This window comes from Nothoprocta perdicaria, unplaced genomic scaffold, assembly GCF_003342845.1.
Source record: "Nothoprocta perdicaria isolate Ctin4 unplaced genomic scaffold, notPer1 scaffold_160, whole genome shotgun sequence".
Taxonomy (NCBI): Eukaryota; Metazoa; Chordata; class Aves; order Tinamiformes; family Tinamidae; genus Nothoprocta; species Nothoprocta perdicaria.
The window spans coordinates 264,206-287,842 of record NW_020454761.1 but is presented as its reverse complement, the minus strand read 5'-3'; the positions used below and the strand labels follow the sequence as shown (position 1 = coordinate 287,842).

The window sequence follows — 23,637 nt, the reverse complement described above, 5'->3', positions numbered from 1 at the left end:
TTCTTTGTTAATTTATCTTTAGAGCCTGTAACTCCTCATTTGCACATAATCTCCGATCCGCAGCTCCTCAGAGAAAGCACAACAGCCTTCAGTTTGATCTTTAAAAGTTTTACCATGTCAAGCCATAAATAAAGCACGACTATAATTACATTTTATAAAGGAAAGCACACATGATCACGTAAGTAGCAATCAAACGTCATCTTGACAATAATGTAAAACAGAGAAGGGCAATTTTTTTCCAACTGAGAAGTGATATAAATGGACGATTTTAAGTTTCTAACTTCTACTGCATCTTAATGAAAAGGCTGACTTCTTCCTGCTTTGCATATTCAAAGGAAAGTCTCTGATAAAAAGAAAGGTATCTTATTGAAGAAGTACCATATGCTCTGCTGAGGTAACTAAAAATTATCTTTTTTAGAACATGTTGAAAATCATACAGACTGTGTATATAGCCATGTTTAACAAGCATATTTCTTTCAAGTTAATCTTTAATAACAACACTATCTCATAAATTCATCTCACTAAAAAATACGCTCAACGAGTTRATAGAAAATCATCCTTTCGTTCCTTCCAAATTTCCACTACCACCAATAGGTTCAAGACATCATATAAAATACATTTCAAAGTCCTTCCACAGATGAAACCTTCATAGAAATGTTAAGTTTCATCTAAGTAAGAACTACAGAACGTGGCCCATGAGGAGATGATAACCTCAGACTCCAGAAACTCATCACTGACCTTGACCATGTAAAAGAAGCATTGCTGCTAAAGGCAACGAGGAGCCCCTGGTAGTGAAAAMGGCAACGGGAGGAAAGGCCATGCAAAGTGAGCGCAGGAAAAGACAAGGTGCAACGAAGGAGGGGTTTTGTGCGTAGCAAATGGAAGGGACTTCAACGTGAAGGTTACAGATTTTTTAAAAATGCAAAACCAAAGATGAAAAGAGAAAATATGAAAAAGTCAAGGAGCATGCAGCTGAATAAGAAACACTACTCTATTTCATCAGCACTAAGAGGAGAAAAAAAAATCCCTACCACCACATCTGAAYTGACCACAAAACAAACTAAGGGTGCTAATGGAACTCTGCTGCCTCTCAAGGTCTGCTATTTTGCCCAAATTGTACAGCTACAACTGGAGCTTTGAACTGATCATCCCTCTCTTCCCCTGAAASTTGCTTTAAGTACGCGTTATAGACTTTTCATTTCTTATCCATTACATTGCCTTTGATAGTAACTTTCTGCAAAGCTTACTAGAAACCACATCCCTAGGGTTTATGGTTACATAAGATACATAAGTTACATAAGGACTAGATGATCTCTAGAGGTCCCTTCCAACCTCGAATATTCTGTGATTCTGTGAAGATACAATGCATGACACTGCAACAGATGGATTTTTGCTACTGCTTCCATACTCRGAGCAAACCCGGAATCAGAATGACTCGGAGCAAAAACTGTGTATATCCCATTTGCAAAGACGTACTGGTTTCAAAAACTATGTAATACACAATACAGAGCTATGCTTCAAGCTTGCACATGTGGGTAGTTAATCAGAGATGTGGACTGGCTCCCACACAAGTAGAAACTAAATGATCAGGAGATTTCAGTTTTGAAAAAAGGATTTCTTGATGCAGGATAAAATGGAGCTTTACAAGAGCAGAATCCTTCATTGCTTTTTCTCATAGTGTGAGAAACAGCTAATAAGTATTTCTCAGAAGATAAACCAAATCTAAATAATCTTTGCAAAACATACAATTATACCACAGAATTCAGAGGCGTAGGATATTGTGCAGATCCAAGCATAAAAGGCTTATATAAGCAATAAAAATGTTACTTAATAGTTAATTAACGGCTCCAGAGACAGATATCAAATGTGATGGTCTCGCTATAAGCTCCAAATCGGGAGGCGCCTCCAAGCCTGACTCCCGTGAAACATGCTCAGGAGGACTGCTATTCACTCGTCCTATTTTTAATACCTTTCCTTACGCACGTGTTTGAAAAGGGGCGAAATGGCCGGTGCTGTAGGAGTCCCCAGGGGGCCCGGCCTACCGCACAGCGCCCAACGTACGGGCACAAGGTCCCTCTCGGCCGGCCTCCGCAGGCTGCCCCGCCGGGCCGCCGAGCGCTCCTCAGGGCTGCGCTCGGGCCAGGACAGTGCCAGGACAGAGGGCTGAGGGGGCAGCACGCGGCGCCCGTGGGTGAGCGACGGGCACGGGGGCTGCTCTGGGGCGCTTCAGCCCCGGCACAAGCTCCAGGTCGCATCCGTGGGGCCAGCGCCCGGGGTGTCGCTGCCCCACGCACAGCGTCCTGCCCTGCTCTGCGGCCTCTCCCAAAAGCCACCTCTGCAGAACGATTCCCATGGCTGAACAGCAGTTACAGCAGTGTGTGAAGAGGAAACCAGGAAGAAAAAACATGGCAAGTGGTAAAGACAAGGGAGAAAGGAGCAAGTTTTCAATGATATCTGAAAACAGATGGAGAATCGATGAAGCAGTAAGAAGGACTGTCAGGGTGGCAAGAGCTGGAAATGACAAAAACRACAACAGCCTTTCTAACCTCATGAGCCAGGGTATTAATTTATAAAGGAACAAATTTACAGAAAAATGCAACTCTTTTTCTTCATAATGTCTAAGCATTTGTGTCATGTCCTAATGCAAGGAAAAATATTTAGGTGAAAAAAAAAGTTCAAAAAAGGAGAACCCAGACATTTTCAGAAATAAAACATCTCTTCTTATCCCATTTCAAGCAATATTAGGAAATAAAGTGGATTCTCTACCTGGATGTGTTGTGCAGATATATCAGGGGATGCAAAAAACAGTTGGTTGACACCTGCAGCATCTGGAGTTGCTAGGAAAACTTTTCCTGGAGTGGAATCTTGTCTGGCAAGGATCACCTTGCTCGGGGTAGAGCCATCATGATTTGTTAGGATGAACTGCTTGCCTGCTGAGCTCTGATCGAGGGCTGTAACAATCTGAATCTTCTGGCCCGTCTGCTGATCTGTGACAATCTAACAATACATTCATCTCAAAACGTTACGGCAATTTAAGTTCACTCTTTGCACCCGGCCTGGGCCCTGGGCACGACAGGACTTTTGCCCTGGGCATTTGCAAAGCAGGAGCGTCTGCCCCTCCGCCAAAAAACTGCCTCGTTAATTCTGAAGACTAAAGAGARACACTCTACGAACACCATTTCCTGCAAAACACTTTTGAATTACAAATCAGTGAAACGAGCCCAAKGTAAGAGTTTTAATAACCAAACATTAATGCTTATCAATCTATCCCTAACACTTGCACGGTCCTTATTACTATTACAAATTATYAAAATTTATTATGCCTTCATGAGCTTCACATAAGGGCTGCAATAGCATACATATTTCCTAGGTGGAAAACGGGTGCACACAGAAATTGAATGAGGTCTAAGTTCACACAAGAAATCTCTATTTTGTCAGCTTAACAAGCAAATTTGAGCTGAAGATAAAAGTATTTTTGATTATTTATGTTAAACTCTGAAAATAGATGAGAATTTACACCATGTCTGAAACAACATGCTTTCCTATAAAAGTCCATCTCCATACTTCACTCAAAGATAATTACAGCAGGATGGCAGGCGGAATAACCATGGGTAATTCATAAAAATAATTTCAGAYAGTGTCCCATTTCTTCAAGTGATTTCCTGGCAATCTAGGGCAATGCCCAAGTAGATCCTGCTGCAYAGGGTAGTAGAAGCTGAGTGATCTGTTATTTTATGCATTCAAAGATGTCTAATCTGCATAAGTGCCTTCTGCAGCTCTGAAAGGTGGTAGCTGCAAGGGATACTGCTTAAACTGCTTTCTGTTGTAAGAACAGTCTGCAGTTGGCCTCTTATGGTCATAAACCCATATAAACTCCATGTAAATCACAAACAGGCTTGGAAAGCGGAGCTGACCAAAGTGTAACAACTTGCAAGTTGMGAATGCTCAGTAAAGAGGGAAGAAAAATCACTTATCTTCTCAAGGGATCCATCAGGGTTCAATGACAACACATTATCTTTCCCAATAATGTGAAACTCAATGTGGCTATAGAGATTAGATTATAAAATAAAGTATAGTAATTCAGGATTATCCTCCTAAGAAGTATATTTTCCTCATGTCTTTCATTTAAGCATCTTGATGGTAGCAGAAGATACTTTTATTTTCTTTAATAGCTTCCTAAGTCTTTTTTTAAAGAAGTCTTGACCTCTATTTGAATATTATTTCAATGAATTGTTTACCTACATAAGCCAGTGTTTGTGTTTTAGAAAAAAAAAAGTTTCTAAACATATGCAGAGTCCACTAGTTTATAACAGAATTGGTTTTGAACAAAAACGTCCATTTAGGAATAGACGTGGCAATCAACTTTGATCCTCAAACTCAAAATGTTGAAGCCCCCTAAAAAGAGGGGCTAGTGAAACATGTTTTGAAGAACATTTTAGGTAGCATTTTATATTTTAAGAAGTCACATAAAGCAAAAGATAGTAACTGAAATTATAAACCCCAAATGAACCAATTTAACATATTCCTTTTGAACATCTTATTGAACTGTTATGTACTTCTCCTACGAAGAGCTTACTTTTGACTACAAATTCTGCTTTTTGCCAAGTTTTCATTACTAAATTCTCCCTCATATCTAATTTATTATTATTTATAGTGTTGCTGTGTTTGTAGAGCCCGCTGCAGGAAGCTTCCTGCTCTGGTAAGCGTTGTTCCACAGGTACCAAGGCACAATCCCCCTCCCAGAGGGCTCACTACCCATTTTGAAGCAAGAAGCAATGAGAGTGGTGATAAAAGACCCAGGACAAGGTAGCTGTGAAATATGGGATCTTCCAGAGCTTCCCAAGAAGATGAAAGCTACATAAAGGCCTCTGAAAAATCCTCAGAACAATCTTCAGAAATACAATTCTTCCACGTTCATCAGATCTGCAGCAGTGCAGTCCCTTCCCAAACACAGTCCTCTCTTCCCTGCCTCAGTGGCTGCCACACAAGGGTTCAGAAGCCTCCAACTAACTTTGGACCATCAGAGTTGTCTGTCTTGCTGCCCAAAAATAAAGGTTCGTTGCTTTGGATAATTTGTCCCACATTCAGCTCCCAATGCAGAGGTCACATTAAACGTACATGTAAATTACATTGCAAGGGGCATTATAGCTTACACAGTTGAGCTGGGGAAAACCAGGAGGAGACACCAATTATTAACATTAACTAGGTTTGCAAGGGCACTGCCGTACACAAAGTAAAGGCTAATAGGTAAGTCTTGGAGGTAACTGAAAGAATAAAGATCTGCTGGATAGGTTAACACTGGCACCATGAGGAAGTGTAGAGGCAGAGAGGTGATAAAATAAAACAAAATATCATGTTGGGGCAGGGAGGAGCTACAAACAGCCTTGGGAGGTAGCACAAAGCTTGAATGCAATGCACCGAAACAGGAAGTATCAGCAAAAACACTGCGGAGTGAAGGGACCAAAGCAGAAGCAGCCAAGATTGCACTGGCAGCTGGCTCACCTGGAGCGCCTCTCTGAACAACAAGAGACCTGAGAACATTTTAAAATTTATTCTGCAGTTGATATTTTTCTATAAGAGGAAATAAAAAAAAAAAAAAAAAGAAAATGCTTGCAGGAACCTGCATGGTCTTCCACGGATGCGAAGTAGGTTCCTGTTCCCAAAATTCTCCTCACCTCCTTAACCATAGATCTGTGTTGACTATGGTTTAACTATCCACACTGCCAAAAAACTTCCTGCTCTTCACTGAATTCAGGAGATCATCATCTCACCAGGCTGCAAAGTAGTATAGAGGGATGTATATAACATTGGTTATACATCTTGTTGGCGCAGCCAACAAACATCCCTTGATGCACTTCTCGGGCCTTTGCTTGCCAGTACTTTTTATGAGCTGCATCAATACACCGAATAAAATAAATAAAAAAGAATTGTACACAAAAACTGGCAGAGAGCAGTCGTGGGACACCCTGGGTGGACATACCTGTATGCGCTGCGGTAGAGAGAGGCCGGAATCCGCAGGGACAATCTGTATCCGTTGTGCCGACCCATCCATTAGTGTTTGTKTAACAGCTTCTCGGGAACGGGTAATCTAGAGGCAAGAAACAAATACAAAGGACTGACAAAACGGACGTACTACAGGATTACTATATCCTTTCATCACTTCTGATTATTGTGCCAAGGGCTTTGCTCAGTGTGATGCTTTTACTCCATACATAATGCAAATGCCTGAGGTCTGATTTAACACCCCAACTTTGCAGATCAGAAAATTCTAATTTCAGTCTCTTAAAGCCATTTGAAAATACCTTCCAACACAAAACTGAGCAACATGTTTGGCAGAACTATACGTTGTTGACAAAGCCATGTAATCAGATTGAATATTTTTTGAATTGTAACTGCTGATATGTCCRAGAGAGATACCCAGCAGGATCGTTTATCAAAGCTGGGCCCCATCTGCACTAACATGTTTTACCTTAATGCTTTAGTAAAGATGACAAAAGAGTTTTCATGCYGGAACACGGCATTTGTCCTTTTCGGTCCCATTAAGCCTTAAACCATGAAACACAAGTTACTGGGAAACTATGGAGAAAGTCAGAATAAATGCATGAAATGYGTGTCTTAAACAATTTTAAACTTCTGTACGAATGCTGGGAGACAGTTTGTGGAAGTGCTTTAACTATTATGAATACTTATAATTCCTTAACAAGGTATAAGGCAAAGGTATTAATAATACAACACTACTACAAAATTATTCCTATTCAACCATTGTTTTATTTTTCCAGAATTTATACTCAGGATACAGGGCTGCGTGTGCAGCCAGGGCGCGGGGTCAGCGGCTGGCGGAAGCGCTGCTGCCCTTGCAGGGTTTTGCTGCGCGCACGCCGGGGTTCCAGCCTAGCAGCCGCCCAAGGGAGAGGGAAGCCGCCCAAGGGAGTGGGAAGGGGAAGGCTGGTGGGAGGACTCCCTCCAGACAAGTGTTGCTTTCAGCACGGTCTCAGCTGCTCTTCCTTTAGCTCGTCAGGCAAAACTGGTTTTTCAGGTGTGCAGRGATCTACACTAGGCTCAGGGCTAGAAAGCAGCCCAGCAAAAGACAGACAGAGGGAGGCTGTTCTTAACCTAGAACAAAACATCAACCCAGGAGCCCTCGACACCAAGATGCATCAAAACAAATGCATGGGTGGGATTAGGCTGCTGCAGGCCCCACTTCACCTGCCARCAGAATCAAAGGCATCACCTGTTAAACTACCACCCGAGCCGTTTGAACACCAGTTTCCAAAAGCATAAGGTTTTCCTAACTACAAATACAGTCAGTACTCAAACAGCTCACCTAATGCTTTGCTCAGCAGTAAAGGACAAGGAGAGTCCCCTATACAGCAAGACCTGGAGCTTGCAAGAGACGCAAATGAGCACAGAAACTCTGCCTCTTGTCACCCTTGAGGTGACAAGCGGTGACGGAGAGGCACTCAGGCTTTGTGCGACTTGCTCCTTGCTTTACAAAACTAGCTACGGCTCCCAGGACTGCTTGACACGTGGTCCTTCCAAGGGTCAAAACCTACGTGCTGCAGAAGGTGAAACTGCCTTCATTCCCATAAACTGTCTACCTGGCAGTCTAACTTCTACAAAGAAGGAAAGGTTTTACTGAAGCAAAAAAAGTAAAATAACAAATAAAAATCACAAAAAAAAAAAAACATGCTCATAATAGTTTCATATTTCAAAATGCTTCACAAACAAGCATTTCCATTCTAAAGAAATCAAAACTACATTACAGAACAATTATGATGATTATTCTAATGAGATATAGGAGCATCTTCCATTTTTCAAGAAACAGAAAACCTGTTTTTTCATCCTTCATGTTTCACTTGCATCAATCTCACTAGTAAATACAATTAAAGCCACTTCAACATTCAAGAGTTTAGAGGTGCTACTAAAAACGCTTTCCACAGAGCTTCAAATCCGTTTCTCAACGCTCCCAYTCGCTAGGAACTTTGCCAGGCAGGTAACTAGTTCAAGACTCCAGGTYTGGCACAAGCTCCTAATGGGCAGCAGAACCACAATGCAGAGAAACATTTCCCCGAGAGCAAGATACAGCATAAAACCCATCCCCATCCTCTTCTCCAAGGGCTTCGGCTCGCTTTGACTACAACGCTCTTTCGTGCAGCGTGCAATACAGCCACACGGTATGGAGCCCTTCCCAAAGAAACGCGGCGCGTGGATAAAACCACGCCTGACACCCTGCTGCCCTGGCAAGGGGCACAGGGAGAGGGCGACTGTTCCACCCCGCGCGACACTCCTGTCCTTTGAGGTAGCTGCACCGGTTCAGATGCTACAATAATGAAAAGCATTGGAATTTACAGAAAACAGGATCATTCCCCCCCATCTTTTTGTTCAAAATGAAGACCAAAAGGAACTAAAATTACTTTAAAAATCTAGTGTAGTATCAGTCTTKAAACATCCACTCTTGCTTTCCAGTCTGGTGTGGTACCTGGTGTGGCAACACACAGAGTAGAAAGCAAGAGTGGATGTTTCAAGTTATTAAATACCATTTTTTAATTCTATTTAAAGCAGCACTAACTTAAAATATATCATGCTATAAGAAAATTTGAGAGAACTATGTATATACTTGCCCACATCTACAGTTTACTTGTGCATCTGTAGACATGCTCTGACTGCACCTCACAGGTCATAGAACATTAAAATAGAAGCTGTCAGAAACAAGAACTGAATTCTTCCTATTTTACAAGTATCTACTGATGTTTTACAATGTTAAGAGCACTGCCAACYTTTAATTAGAAGAGCAGAAAAAAAGAATAACAATTGAAGCAACTGCTGGACTGGAAATGGAAGTAGCTACCACAACTCCTTTGACTGCAAATTTGTAACTAAAAGTGAGCAGAGCAATTGTTAGGCAAGTAGAGAGCTCTCTGGAGACCAGCACAGGCTCAACAGTGCAGCTGGAGAACCAGTCACGTACTAGAAGCACTCTTGCTTTTCCCTTAGCTTCATATTGATGGGATAAACTTTGGCAAGAAACAGTTTGCTGCATAAAGTTAAGACATTTGGACATAGCAAGTTCTTCCAAGGGAGGGTCTTTTGGTGTCTTAGGTGTACTAAAAAATACTTCCTTTTGTGGCTTTTATTATTATTATTATTATTATTAATCTGTCTGTATATTTTATTACTCAATGTTTTTTAAATAGGACTCCGAGCTTATGTACCTCTCCCATTTGCTGTTCAATAATTTGATGGGCCAGTTCCTCTACGGTTGTCATGATCGTTAATCACCAGAATTTCCTGTCAAAGAAAGGAAAGAAGATGCTTAACACCTGGAGCCTCAACAGCRAACAAGCCTTGGGGAAAAGCAGTCCACCTAAATAAAGAATTTCCCGCAGAATTTAAAGCTCAATTTTGGTCTCAAAGTAATCACTCAGTTTCCATTTGCAAACCTGGTATCCTTTTACACAGGTAATGTGCATGGAATTCTGCTATTCTTCCCCAAAGCAACAATCCATGAAACTCCGTGCAGGGTGGTGTGGGCCAGGGCATCCGCAGCGCCTTCATCAACCTCTCAGAAAGTGGAACGTGGCCAAAAACTTCGTTGATACATGGCAAGGAAAAAAGCACAAATTCTTCTGAGCTCCTCCTGATTTTATAGTATTAAGAGGAGTGTTTAAAGGTTTATTTTGTAATTAATATAAGACATTATCGGATGCAATAAAACCCCCAGATCATTTAACAAAAAACAAACAAGGAAACTAAGTTGACTGTTCTGCCACCAAAACTGCTAGTGTGAGGTGTCCAAATCTTCCTAAGAACTTTGCAGGATTTAGCAGACACTAATTTAATACAGTATTAAGTATTTAAATCAATCTCTGTTTGGATCTCTGTCTATAAATATATATTAGGCAGCATGTAAAACAAGTTATGAGTACCATAAATATTTAATTTTCTGTCAAAAGCTGTATTAAACACACTTTATCTGCCTTTCATGAGACGAAGACTAAAGAATTTGTCTATATACTAAATTTACTTTGCTTCAGTTGCGGTCATAAAATGTTTAATACTGACATTCATATTCCTGTAAGAATACAAGAATAAGTGATGCCAGTCTACAAGATGCCTTTTTCTAAAAATATACTATGAAAAAAATTATTTTAACATGCAGCAATAGTATTACCACACAAAACGTTAGAATATTAAATAGCCACATATGCCAAAAAGTAGTTAACAAATACACTTGACTTGTCATCCTTTCACCTTGCTAGAATTTCTGCTACTGCAGGGGTGCCTCAGCTTGCCAGCTTTCACCAGCACAGGCTACAGTTATTTGATACTTCTCTAACCATGASGGTGCTTTGGCAGAATTAGCCCACTCCAATGAGAAAATTCAATTCCAATTATTAGTGCTAGAGTTGTCTTGCACTAACATGGTAACATGAAAATCAACAATATAGTGCAGGGAAAGGATAAGCTAATTTACAGGTTCTCAAAGATTTCAGTCAAATACTGAAAATATCAAACTCACAAAAACTCGAAAATGACTCTCGGAAACTGGCACAAACATTAAGCAAAGAGAAGAGTCCTACCTAGGGTACCTCAGGAACTGCCAAGTTGTAGCTAAAGATTCCCTGTATTTACAGTGTTCTCTGCCATACACGGACACTGAATGAACAGAGGCACATTAATGCTTTCTACACAAACTCAGGGAATAAAAGATGAAGAGAACTGGTTTCTCCAGACCTCCTGCATGACTTCCATCACACTACTAACGAGCAGGAAGGCTCTTCTCTTTCTAACACCAAGGTGTCATTACCACCTGATCCAAATCCATCCTGCCACCCAACGGGGCAGCCCCGTCCTTGGGCCGGGTTCCCAGCCAGTGGTGAAGCTTCATTCTTGCCTGTGCTGCCCCTCAGGCCAGGGAGGGACTCGGGCTCTCCGCCGCGTGCGCGCAAGGCTGCGGCCACACAGGCACCGCACAGCTCCAGCTTCCTCTCCTCTCTCCACAGCCCTGATCCAGCGTCTCCAGCAGGTCAAGGGGGTGATCATCCCGCTCCACGCAGCCCTGGTGAGGCCACGCCTGGAGCACTGCGTCCAGTTCTGGGCTCCCCAGTACAAGAGGGATGTGGAGCTGCTGGAGAGAGTCCAGCGCAGGGCTACSAGGATGATCAGGGGCCTGGAACATCTGCCCTATGAGCAAAGGCTGAGAGAGCTGGGTCTGTTCAGCCTGGAGAAGAGAAGGCTGAGGGGGGACCTGATCAGTGTCTATAAATACCTCAAGGTGGGGAGTGAGGAAGATGGGACCAGCCTCTTCTCAGTGGCAGCCACTCACAGGACTAGAGGAAATGTCCACAAACTGAATCACCAAGAGAATCACAGAAATTTAAGGAAAAAAGAATTCTTAACAGTGAGGGTGACAGAGCCCTGGACAGGCTGCCCAGAGAGGTTGTGGAGTCTCCTTCTTTGGAGATCTTCCAAACCCGCTTGGATGCAGCCCTGTGCCACGCGCTCCAGGTGACCCTGCGTGCGCAGGGGGGTTGGACTAGCTGCTTTCTAGAGGTCCCTTCCAACCTTAAGCATTCTATGATCTGCAGAAGCTCAAAGCCAGACGTGGACCCATGTCCCAAGGCTCTTAGATCTCTCCACAGCTCTGCAGCCTGTTCCAGTTTGTTCTTAGAGAAGTTAAGATGCACCTTTATTTTTARTTTTAATTGATTAATCTGGTGAGAAAACAAGAAATAGAGGATGAAAAAAGTAATACACAGCATCAAAGATAAAACACTGATGATAGAAAAGAGGCCATAGTAGTGACTTTATTCCAGAAGCAAAGGTACTGTGGGATTAGGTGACTGATAGGGATATGTCTTCTGCCTCACACCACATTTCTAAGAAGGGAAAATTTTCTATTTATGAGAAACGTAATCGTCAAAGCTACTTTTAGAAAGAATGCAAGAAAAACAGTGCTGTTATTTYGTAAGAGTTTCAAATGAGTTTATTTATAACTAGCTATCATCCCTGCAATAAGGTACCATGTACCACAGACCTTTCCGCTCACTAGCGGATTTTGGTCCGCCAGGTAATAGGCGCTGATCAAATCCCAACAGGAATGGAACCTGCTACTCCCTACAATGTAAAGCTTAGCTAATCTCTGGAGTAAAGTTATTTTTGCATGAAATTTCAAATTAGCAGGGCCCAGGCAGCCTTGCAGCAACCCCAGCTCCCACTGTACTCAGCACCCTGCTCTGGTTGCTCCATGACTTGTAAGACTTTTTAGGAAGAAAAGCATTTTCTCCTGTAACTGTAGCATCCTTCTCTCTTCAAAATCCATAAAACATCTGATGTTACATTTACTGTGTTCTTGCTTCCGAAGGGCTGCTTCGATTTAATGGGCCTCTAGCCTTGCCGTGCCCCGTTACACCTCGTTTTCCACCGCTTCCTTCGCGGGCCTCCCAGCAGCGCCGCTTCCCTGCGGGGCTGGCGGCGCGTTTGGGCCCCAGCTTGTGCCTGCCGGGCCAGCAGGCCAGGCTCCCGCAGCAGCATCTGCTGCTTTCCCCAGGCCATAGCTGCCTCTCATTAGCTAAGGAACAATTTATGTATTATAATTTATACTACAATGAACTACTTATGTTAACTGTAAAGCTTTCAAGATAGGAAGAACTCAACCCCCCCCCCAAATGCAGTCTTACACAAAAGATTTGATGATATCCCAAAACTGAGTTACAGCTACTATTCTGCACAGAGGGCTGCAAAGAACATTTAATGTGCCTTCTTCAGCCAAATATGGCTTCACTAAATTGCTTGAAAACAATTAAAAATTCACCCTGAATTTAAATAAATCCTAAGCCAGAATGCCGTTTTGAAACCACATGGATTTTCACTGTCCACAAAGAAGTGCAAGAAGTGCAGTTCACAGAGTCATGTGAAATTTGTACTTTTCCTCCATTTCTCCATGCCAGGTTTCTCAGAACCAGGCTACGCTTGGCCCCACCAACATCTGATTCACAAGTCTCCGTTGGCATCGTAACTTCCCCAGCCTCTTTGCGGGCACGACACAGGCACATCACGTTTGCAGGCCAGGCCACATGTGTTTGCTAGGGCCAAGCCCCTGGGGCCACATGCGTCACCGCTCTCTTCAGAGCATAAAAGGGCAAGAGAAAAAGAAATCCTTTATTTCATAACAAAGACTGCAAGTTTTATAAGTGTCTGTGCACCCAGGAAAGCATGGCAGGTCATGCAGTATATATTGATGCTGCAACCTGGGGAAAGAAACTCACAGTAGTGTAATGTTAAGTGCTTGTTGAGATACATATTCCCTTCAAGTACTTTAGGCAGCTAAAGCACTATAAAGTACTTAAACCTGCTTAAATGCTGGCTGTAAAACAGCTTTAGCTGCATTTACTGGAATAAATGCATTCCAACCTATAAATCTTCAATACTACTAAAGGCAGTTTCTCCATCTACTGCAGCAGGCTTTTAAAATGGTTGAGTTACTGGAAAGTAATATTTAAAACACTTTAAAAGGGAAACAGGGTAAATGTCTGCCTCTCTGCAAGCTCTGTGAGTAAACTAGAAGAATGTCCTAGAAGTCTTAGCTAGAAGAACAGTGAACGTGAAGGCTGTCCTGTCTGGTGGCTTCTTCCAAGACACACTGCAATGGAGAAGCCCCCTCACTCTGTGCAGAGGATGGACACACTGGATCAGAGTTTCAATAGGAAGGTTTACCCGATTCAGAACACAAAAATGGTTTGCTCAAGCTGGGTGCCCAGATCTATACAGGTACAGCTCCCAAGAGAAACACGACTTCAATGATACAGTCTAAATGCCATGAAAATAGAGCAAATTTTAAATCAAAGGATACTGAGGTGCAAATCCACTGATAAAATATTTTAAAAACAAAATATTTGAAGGGTGGTGATTGTTTAAGGAATATTGATCTATCAGGCCTTCCAAGTTCACTGTAATTTCATTAGGTTTAACAAAAAAACACTCCTGTCTTGCCCCGTTTKGGAAAATCTTATTGGTCAGAAAAGCTCTCAAAATGTGATTCACAGAAGCAGGAATGAGGAGTGTAGGTTTACAAGAGGTTTCAAGTTCAGCTATTTAAGGACTTGAACAGACTMTCTCCACTTGAAACACATATAAGGTGGGTTTTGTCCTTGACCTACAAATGTTTCCGCTCTCAAAAACGCGATAAAGGCAACCAAACGACATCTTCATATCAGAAAGCTCAACCACCGCAGAAAGCCACCCTTAAGAATGTTAGTTTCGGTATAAGTGCTAAGTCCTATCCTTGACAGGGCATCATATGAAAAATATACACTTTTTTTCTATAGTTCCTTACAGATAACTATAAACACTGCAAAAATAATCAGGAAATTCATTTTGAAACTTAAACTCTTGATCATATTTAGACATGGATTCCACAGCTATGAGTTTGAAGTACAAATTTACTTAAGTCCCAAACCTATGGGGACCCTGAAGCCTCAAACCAGAGCGAAAAGGTTTTCTACTGTTCATCCCATGGATCCTTTAGTTAAATCCCTTAGCAGTTTCGATGTACACTACTRCATGGTTGCCTCTGAGGGGAATAAAGTGGGGCCTTGGGAATCAAACAGTGTCTTGTTTAAGGAAACACTTTGCACCTACTAGTTAGTTCCCTTAAGCTGGATGCTACGGCCCTCACAGCTAGAATGTACTAGCCAAACAACAAACCAGTTGAAATAAATGCTGAAAGATGTTTAAAATATTGTGCTTCACTTCACAATAATTCAGTGAAGGAATATATGTGCAGCAAAGCAGTATCCCAGACACAAGGCAAGTAACTGTCAGAGGGAGAAGCCAGGGGAAGGGATAACCTTGGAAACTTTATCCASAAGAGCCCTGTGCCTCTCACTTGCAGCAAACCTGTGTGAACAGTGCTTCAACCACACAAACAAGGCTGATCTCTGACTATGAAGTGGAATCTGGAGAAGAGGTTGCAACTTGGCACACCCTACTGAGTGAAGTCTCCATCTAGTCTTCTCACCCCCAGCGTACGTGTGGGTGAAGCTACTCCTGAATTGGTTACGGAAATCACCAGAGATGGAGATCAGTGCAACACTCGGGAGTCTCTCAYTGCTGTTTGTGCCAAAATGCCATGCAATAAACAGCAATGCCCAGCAACCACCACCGGCTGTGCAGAYGTCCAGACCTCCTGCAGAAGTAAAAGATTTTAGGCCTAATTTTGGCCTGAAGAGCTGAAATTCCCCATGCACTTTAACGCTTGCAACCTCCAGGTGCATAAGCACATGTAGTAGCTTTGTCCTTTTCTTCTATTTTACTTTGCACTGAAATGCTTTATTGCTAAAATCCAGCGTATTGAGCGACCTTGCTCTGAAGAACGTCATCCACATGGGCAAAAAAAAAAAAAAAAAAAAAAAACAAAAAACCCATAAAATTCAGTACCTAATTTACAGACTTTCAGACACCATTTAATGACAAGTAATCTGATGAAATGGCTAGGTGAAACAGGCATTTCTATCCCACTGCCCCATTTTTGTCTCACTTCTTAATCTTGCCCTTGTGCAAGCACTGATATACACCAAGTCTGCTAAGGAGTCAGTTGAAACTGAACTGGCAGAAGCTTCTTTCTGATTTGTAGGGTCAGGATATGGTTTCAAAGGCAGCTTGAGCAGAACCACAGCTCAGCTGCAGGGTGGTGGTCCTCCTTGTAGCTCAGCCATGGGGAGAAGGTGCTGCTCATCTTGAGCAAACTCTGGTCATGTACTAAGCCCCTTCAACCTTCTAAAATGACAGATAATTGACCTAGCAGAGAAGCACCAAACATCTGCAAACCCAACATGCTGAATCCCTCTGCTTTGCAATTACACTAACTCCAGAGCAGCCAAAAGAAATAACACGTGGTAGATGTCAAAGGAAAAAATCAAAAGGAAGATGAGAAAGGAGATTAAAATCTCTTTCCATTTTTAATGGTGGGGAGCTGTTAATTTGTTTCATCTGCACAGCAAAACCATAYCCTTTATTTTCATCCTGTTCAGCTGGCTGAAAAAGCTCCCCGTGGAGTCAGACAAGCACCACTTCCAGTTCAGCAAAGCAGCAAGGCTGCCTCTTAGAACAACCACGACCTGCTGGGCTGTGCACCTTGTCACTGGAGAGGTGAGAAGCTAAGATATGTCAACTAGAATTAGCTACAGACAAGTTCATAAGAAACTTTGGGATGTTATAACGAGCTTAATACTTCACCTTTTAACTTACCTAACGTATCTATATTACACTTACGTCAGGTACGCATAATCACACTTTAGAAATCCCTGCCATGTATTAAACAAAAAGAAAAAAATGTTTTAGCTTTCTTGTATTATGTAAAGTTACATTTTGTATTATGTTAAGCATCACACATTTTCATACTTTAAAAGCTTCTTTTCCTAAATCTCTCCTTCAGAATTCCCAAATACTGAACCAGTATCACACCAGACTTGCAATTAAGGCATTCTAAACTTGGAGTCACCTGGGCAATGTTCTCTAAATTCCTTAGAGCCAACTTTAAACTTCCCAGGAAATAAAAACATTTAGATTAACTCCAGCCACAGCCTGCCTTTGGGGCTTTGATAACTGCAAGTAAACTTAAAGATGTTCACCTAAGGTGAACTGATTTCAGAAAAGCTTATTTATTCCAGACTTGCCCAAATCTTGCCACATACTTTCAAGGCATTATTGTTTTCTATATTAATAGTGGAAAAACAAATAGATTGGTTCAAATATTTTCTTGATTCAAACTGTTCTGCCCTTCTTTCAAGGAAAGGAGCCAAACTTTATTCAGCCGCTAAAGATTTTTAACCACATTTATGTTTCCTTTCTAAACCTATCCATAAAAATAAAGCAACAGCATCTGGAATTCAAAAAGTTTGGAAAGCACAACATGAAACAAAATCCACATACTTTTATGATCATCTTAAAACATCCCACAAGCAAATATATATAAAAAAAGAATTAACTGTAAACCATAATATAACTGCAAGAGGAGGCGGAGAGGATAAGAGAGCCCAAACTCCTGTCAATAAATCTATCAAATACTAAGAAAAGCCATTAACTAAGCTCACAGAGCCAACTTTTACCTCATCCATATCTTACTCGGCACGCTTCTGAAAATTATTCTCCTCACTCATTGATTTCTACCACGATACCACTTTCATTCAACTGCTCCATTGGTTCCTCTTTCTCRCATCAGACAAGTTCCTCTCCATTTTTTCAGGAACTTCATACTGAAAGTGAAGAGATGAAGAAATGCACTCAGGGACACCATTCCTTGCTTGCAAGTCCTTTGGGAATGTTTCTCTAACCTTTAGCAGTGGCCATTAAGATTGTACAGGCCCTTTCTAAAAACTACATAAAACCAATACATGATTTTCCTTCAGTTCTGCTTAAAGAAGCTGCACTGCCTACAGAAAACTGTCAGCATTTAGACTGCCACCATGACTAGATCCTTGCCTCTCCAGCTACCCAGTGTCTTCTCTTCCTGCAGCTGTGTAGTTTGTGGTGACCTGTATGCACTTTTTGTCAGCAATGGTAAGTTCTAGGGCCAGGGCAAACGGCTTACTTGGAAGATACCATTAGACCTATGTTACCAGATATAATCACCACGTGAGCTTTTGAACTTATTTCTTCAGTGACTGATAATATTACTTATCACAGAACAACAACAAAAAAAAAGGTATTTCAAAGATCTATGAAGCTGAAGATTATATATGCMTTTTCTTTTGAAGTAGTCCCATTTATTAGAAGCCCCTAAAAGCAGTCATTTTGACTCAAGATGAGCATTACAGATTTTCTGTATTACTTAAAAGGCCTTTTCTCTTTAATCTTCAGACTCAAATGAAAAGAAACTTTAATCTCTGTGTAGCTCCTAAGCAAGTATTGCTTATTTATGCCCTTATTAAATGAGTTTTTCTGGCAAAAAGAGTCAAAATTATTTTTAAATACATCAGTTTCACTAACCCCAGCTTGCTGGTGCATCACTGCCCATCATTCTCTACTGCTACTTCAAACAGGCACCTCTGGGAGCCGCTTTAGCGGTGGGAGAGTGGCACCAGTTTCCCTCGCCCAGTCAGCCCCCTTCCCTGCCTCTTGCTCACTTTGTGTATACCAGCATTTTCTCTATACTTTGTCAAAATTAATTAGCAAGGGACTATTTGAATTCATTGCATTTGGCCAACTTCAACTAGAATGGGTTAAGAAGTACTCTTATGAGAGGCAGCATTTGTGGGCACCAGCCATCAGGACCCCTAACTTGTCCCCYGGCAGAGCTACATCCAAAGGCCATTGATATTTAACCCATGGCCTTGAGCAAAAAGAAGCTGCCCAGTTTTAATGATTGGGCTATGAAGTTCCTGCTGACGGGATATACTACTGCTACCAGTATAGCTGCTGCATCACGATAACGTATCTTGATTCAGATATAATATCCTTTAAGGGAAGAACACACTGCAACAGTAGTGTACATAYACCCAGTATGCCCAAATGTCCAAATTTCAACTGACCCGGAGATCTCAGGTGGACAAAAAGCACACACATCCCCACTACAGCCTCCCCATACAACCTGACTGCTACGAAACACAATGCTTGTGAAGTCTGAGGAGTTTCATTCATTCCGCCAATGTTGCCAAACCTGTCGGACCCCATACAGGGATGGAAGACACCCATGTCAATGCAGCGGGCTTCTCTGGAAGTAATTCACTTGTGCAATACACACCAGTTTAAAAACAAAACAACAACAACAAAAAAGTGCATTTAAACTAATGCAGCTACTTAAGAAATCTGTGCATAGTTTTGAGGTATGAGCACTATAACCATTTATTGTTGAATAAGTTTTTTTCTGTGAATTGCTCTTTCTAGTCTTACATCACAGTAAAGATTAAGTATGAGAAATTTTATAATAAAGCTCAAAAGGTTAATGTAATTGGAAGACAGGGGAAAATAAAGAAGAAATTGTCTTCCTTCTAAAGTCACACTATCTAAATAGTACATGGTTCAACAGATCTCAGAAAAAATAACTAAGGATTTGCTACATCAGCCCAGACTATCATGCTGGGCTTAAACCTGCTTCTATATCTTAAAATAGAAATTAGCCTTCATTTTCATTCCCAGATGTCACCTTCCGTAATTAAGAATTTGGCATAATCTACACAGAGCTTGTTTAATGAACAGCTGGATGTTAAGTGAAAAACATTTAAAAAATTATGTTTAGATGTGACATGGGTTTCTCTTACTGCTTTAAACACCAAGGCTATTTAAAATTAGGCGTAGTATTCTACAGCACTTTATAAATAATATATCAAGCCAAGGAATCCACACACATTTGTGAAACAAATGATGCTGTTCTGCTCAGTACAGCATACAAAAAAAAGCTCAGTGAACACAGGAACCCAAACCAGCTACTCTTGGATCATTACACTATAAACCGTATTGCTCAAAATGCACAACAGTTGGCAGACGTGAACAGTAACTTCCTCTTCGTCAATAAACTGAGGAATATTTATGCAATTCCTGACACACAGTTAGAGGCTGTTTATTTGTATGACACTGAGATTTAAAGAACACACATATCGTAAGAGAAAAAGCCTTAAGTAACTAGAGTTGYAGGCAAGTGAGGGTAGAGTGAACATTCGTGAATGCCTGAAGCAATAAGCATAAGGAATATATCAGTGCAGAAGAAGAGCTATTTGTAAGCATATGGGTACAGTTCATTTTAAGTCATTGCTCTCACTGCTTTAAAACTGCTGTGTTTCATGTTTCACACAAGCAAGCACAACAGCGGGGAGAAAGGTGAGGACACGGGATGGCTGGGATGTAAAACAGAACAGGARTGGAGTGACTGCTTATCTCCCTCTTCGTATGGGAGAAGTGGCTGCACAACTGCAAGGTTGAGCTGCTGCCTCAATGTGTTCATCCCGCAGCTAGCGATTCTTCCGCACAGTGCAATGCAAGTAGGTAGAAGCAGGAAAAGGCCATTTCTCCTGGAAGAAGCCCCTCTCGTTACCCCCACCTTACATACAAGACCACACTGTGCTCACAGGGCTGTTGTGACTGCTTGGGGCACTCACAGAGCTACAGTACCAGGCAAGGTGGTCATAAATGAAGCTCTCCTACAAACAGGGCTTTCAGATGTGTGGCTTACAGGTACTTTTACCTCTGCCTTCGCAACTGGCACACGTTCCTGTATTCCACTCAAATGTCCTTCAGGGAAAAAAGAAGTTTTGCTGACATCTTTCCAGTAAATTGCTGTTGACATGGTCCAAGAAGAAACTAATTCTATGTACCCCATCTTCGCCCTCTTCTCCCCAGACTTGTCCCTTTATCAATCCTGCATGGCAATCTTTTTAAAAGGACAAGCTTTCCCCTACCATTTCCTCCTATGAACAGTAGTACATACTCCAATCTCCAAAACATAGATTGCCCTGAGAAGGGCAAAGTACTGGTCCCAAGGATGTCCAGCATCACTGTCTGTCAAGTCATTCAAAATTCAATTAGATGTCCCCGACTCCAAGATACYTTCCTGTCATGGTTTCACGGAAAGGTTATTTAACATCCTCTTCCTCCTAACATATGCTCTCAATGCCTCTGTTAGCACTTCAAAAACTCATGCTGCCCCTGTAAATGAGGGATCTGTCAATCAACATGCAAACTAGAAATTCTATTATTACCATAAWTTAAAGCAGCTTTATTTTTGAATCTGAAAGTAGATGCGACTTACMCGGCAGCTCATGAAGATTTTGCATTAAACTGTGAGCAGAAATATCATTTATTATGCCAATTTTTTACAGCAAGAATAGAGAACTATATTAGGAAAAAAAGAGAAGCTTTAGTAGCTAGATGCGTGATAATCAGGGACAGTATGTAAAGCACTGTGGAAAAAAATATTCAGATTAAGACGGTCAAGAATAAAAGGATTAGTCATGTTGACACTTACACTGTCCTGCTGATATTTCAAAAGAAAGCTATCAACAAAATAAATGGGGCAGTTTTCACAGCACAGTTATTGTGAGGCTATAAACAGAAAGCTCAACTTATTTGAAGTGACATAACAGCTAATTATAGCTAATATGATAATACTACACTTCTTTTGCTCTAAGTTCCCGGTTTAACTTCCCACAACGACAAATAAATAGCTTACCCAGAGCRCATGGACAAAGTTAATTCAAGTGAGGCCTGGCTCAAAGCGTTAAAAAAACACTGGTGCAGAAGGGTCGTTCTTACACCACAATTTTCAGAAAAGAATGTACTTCCTTACAAGATCTGTGGTGCTACATGGGACTCTCACAGCGCAAACCCTGTCCTGCAAGCTAGAAGAACTGTAAATGAAGAGCTCTGATTCTTCTGAAGAGAAATCCTTTGTTGTTTTGGTATTTTGAGAGTTTGGTTTGTTTTCCAATGCAACAACCTCTGAGATCCAAGGCTGATGACCAAAGGGTTAGGATATGGACAGGACTATATGCAGTAAGAATACAGATAACTGCACTTTTAGCATTTTATCTGCTCTCCTCACTTACATGAGATACTCTCTTTGTGGCCATTTACCATATGCCACTAATGTACACGCACAATTTTATACTGATAAAAGCAGCCTGTCATCACTGAAGAACAATCTACACAAAACGTTTCACTCATTGAACCAGAGCATTTTAAAAACCTAGTTCAAACTTTTCTTATTGCCTTCGACATTGATCCCTGATGCCTTTAAAGAAAAAAAAAAAAAGAAAAAAAAACCCCACCAAAACCAGAGGTTTTGTTTTCCTGCCCCCAACTGCTCGCCATCCAGTATCTCCACAGGGCCAGGAGAGCAGCTACTCACACTAGAGCTCCCTAACTCAAAGCTCAGGGCAGCAGAGGTTTCAAGCACCTTTGCCAGGATGGCTGCTGAAATCTGTAGTTCTTTTGACAGCAGAATAAATGTGTGCAATATAGACTCGCCAACACTATATTTCTTGGACACAGATGAGCTGCATATTTGAAGATCCATGAAGATCCATTTCTTTTTTTTTTTTTTTTTTCCCTGATCCTGCCATTTGATATGGCTTACTTTCTTTAGGGAAGCTGCTTTCCTCCACAAACCGTAAAAAAGTTGCAGCAACTTCAGTGGCTGCGTGTGTTTTAATTATATCGTACTATAAGCACACAACAAAACAAAATGAAAGCTAAATATCAGCAGAGAGAAAAGACGACTGAACTTGCCAGTCTAAATAATTAAATTTCTTATTATGAACAAAAGCCAGTTTTTACTKGACTAACATACTAGCTTTAATCACCTTGCAATTATATTTTGCATTGAAGTATTTAATGGCATGCTGCTCTATCAGTGCTCACTTCTTTTGACACATCTTTAATCACAGAATACAATCATGAAATAATTCACATTGAAAGCTACTCGTGGAGGCCAGCTAGTCCAAACACCCCCTCCACACACACATACACTTGAGTCAACTTCWCTGTCATTGAGCCTCGCCTTGGGCTTTGTCTTCAGAGGCTGTGACAATTGACAGGAAAAACAAGGTAGACTTAAAAGTAAAGCASCCCTCACACACACCCCAGCCTGGCCACACACACGCAGCCTCAGCTACGSCTGCTGGAGAGAGACAGAGCTCCCACCAATTTCCCAGCTTCTCGCATGAAAATTCCACTACTAAGAGCAACAAAAACGTCAGTACGCACCCCAGGCAAGGAGGGAAGAAGCTRGAGCTGAAGAGCAGCCCCAGGGCGAGTTGTTCCTTCGGGAGAAGCACCACGTGGAGCTGCCCACGCAGCCTTGGCAAGCAGTGCCCAACCCCAGGCCAGGGAGAGCCGCAGGGCCCCCGGTGCCTCACCCCAATAACCCCAATGCCCTGCACCATAAGGCGCCCGAGCAGCCGCGGAGCCTTCACAGACTCCGGCATCTCCTCCAGGCAAAGGCCTCCTGGGAAGGCCAGGCTGCAAGGAGCAAGTCAGGGGCCGAGTGCTGATGCCTCAGGACACCTCACAGCACAACTGTCTGCTGCGGGCTACAGAGAGCCTTTATGGGGTCATTTTCAAGTCCGAAATACTGCTATAGAAAAAGATATTCAAAATTACTAGGAGTGGGAGGGGAAAAAAAAATGTCACCAGGTCAACACTGTTTCCCCAACACTGTAACTTGATGTCTCCCTTCCTACCCCCCCCCACCTTGTTAAAACCAGAAGCTTTCGGTTCTGCTTACAAAAAGCAAACTGAAAAAATGTCTCTGTCCAACCCAAAACCACAGAATCCCTTCCGCTCCTCCCATTTTCTTTTTCTAAAGCAGACTGGGATGTAGCCTTTCCCACCACAGCACCCTTCCCAAATCTGCCTTTAACACCGCTTATTATGAGGGGGCCCCTGATGGGAGCCGGCCCAGGGAGTTTCCCAAATACCAGGGAACGCCACACTCCAACACCCCCTCTAGCAGAGCGGGACCAGCCTATTCCCCGGCCGGCCTCCATAGCTCTGCCGCGGGGCATCGGGCGGCGCTTTCCGCCCCACCACGAGACCGAGCAGCCCCGGAAGACAGAAACACGAGGGCCGACACAGGCTCGGCGGCAGCACGAAGGGCTGAACCCCGTGCAGGGGCCCGGCGCCGGGCGCGGACAGGGCCGCCCG

General features: G+C 42.2%; 1 protein-coding gene across 3 annotated transcripts in view; it reads right to left on the bottom strand.

Annotated features, from left to right (window-relative positions):
• Positions 1–22,759, bottom strand: part of NR2C1 (nuclear receptor subfamily 2 group C member 1) — a 38,680-nt gene extending 15,921 nt beyond the window's left edge. Inside the window, exons 1-4 of one of the 3 annotated variants that reach the window (XM_026035517.1) lie at positions 22,699–22,759; positions 9,213–9,288; positions 5,981–6,088; positions 2,767–2,997 (exon numbers count right to left, since the gene is read on the bottom strand). In XM_026035517.1, coding sequence (XP_025891302.1) covers positions 2,767–2,997; positions 5,981–6,088; positions 9,213–9,266 — 393 coding nt within the window. In that variant the 5' untranslated portion in view covers positions 9,267–9,288; positions 22,699–22,759. Of the gene's footprint in view, positions 1–2,766; positions 2,998–5,980; positions 6,089–9,212; positions 9,289–9,440; positions 9,505–22,698 lie in introns of those variants that run through there. The other 2 variants (XM_026035516.1, XM_026035518.1) reach the window with 2 other exon arrangements.
• Between the last annotated feature and the right edge of the window lie 878 nt (positions 22,760–23,637).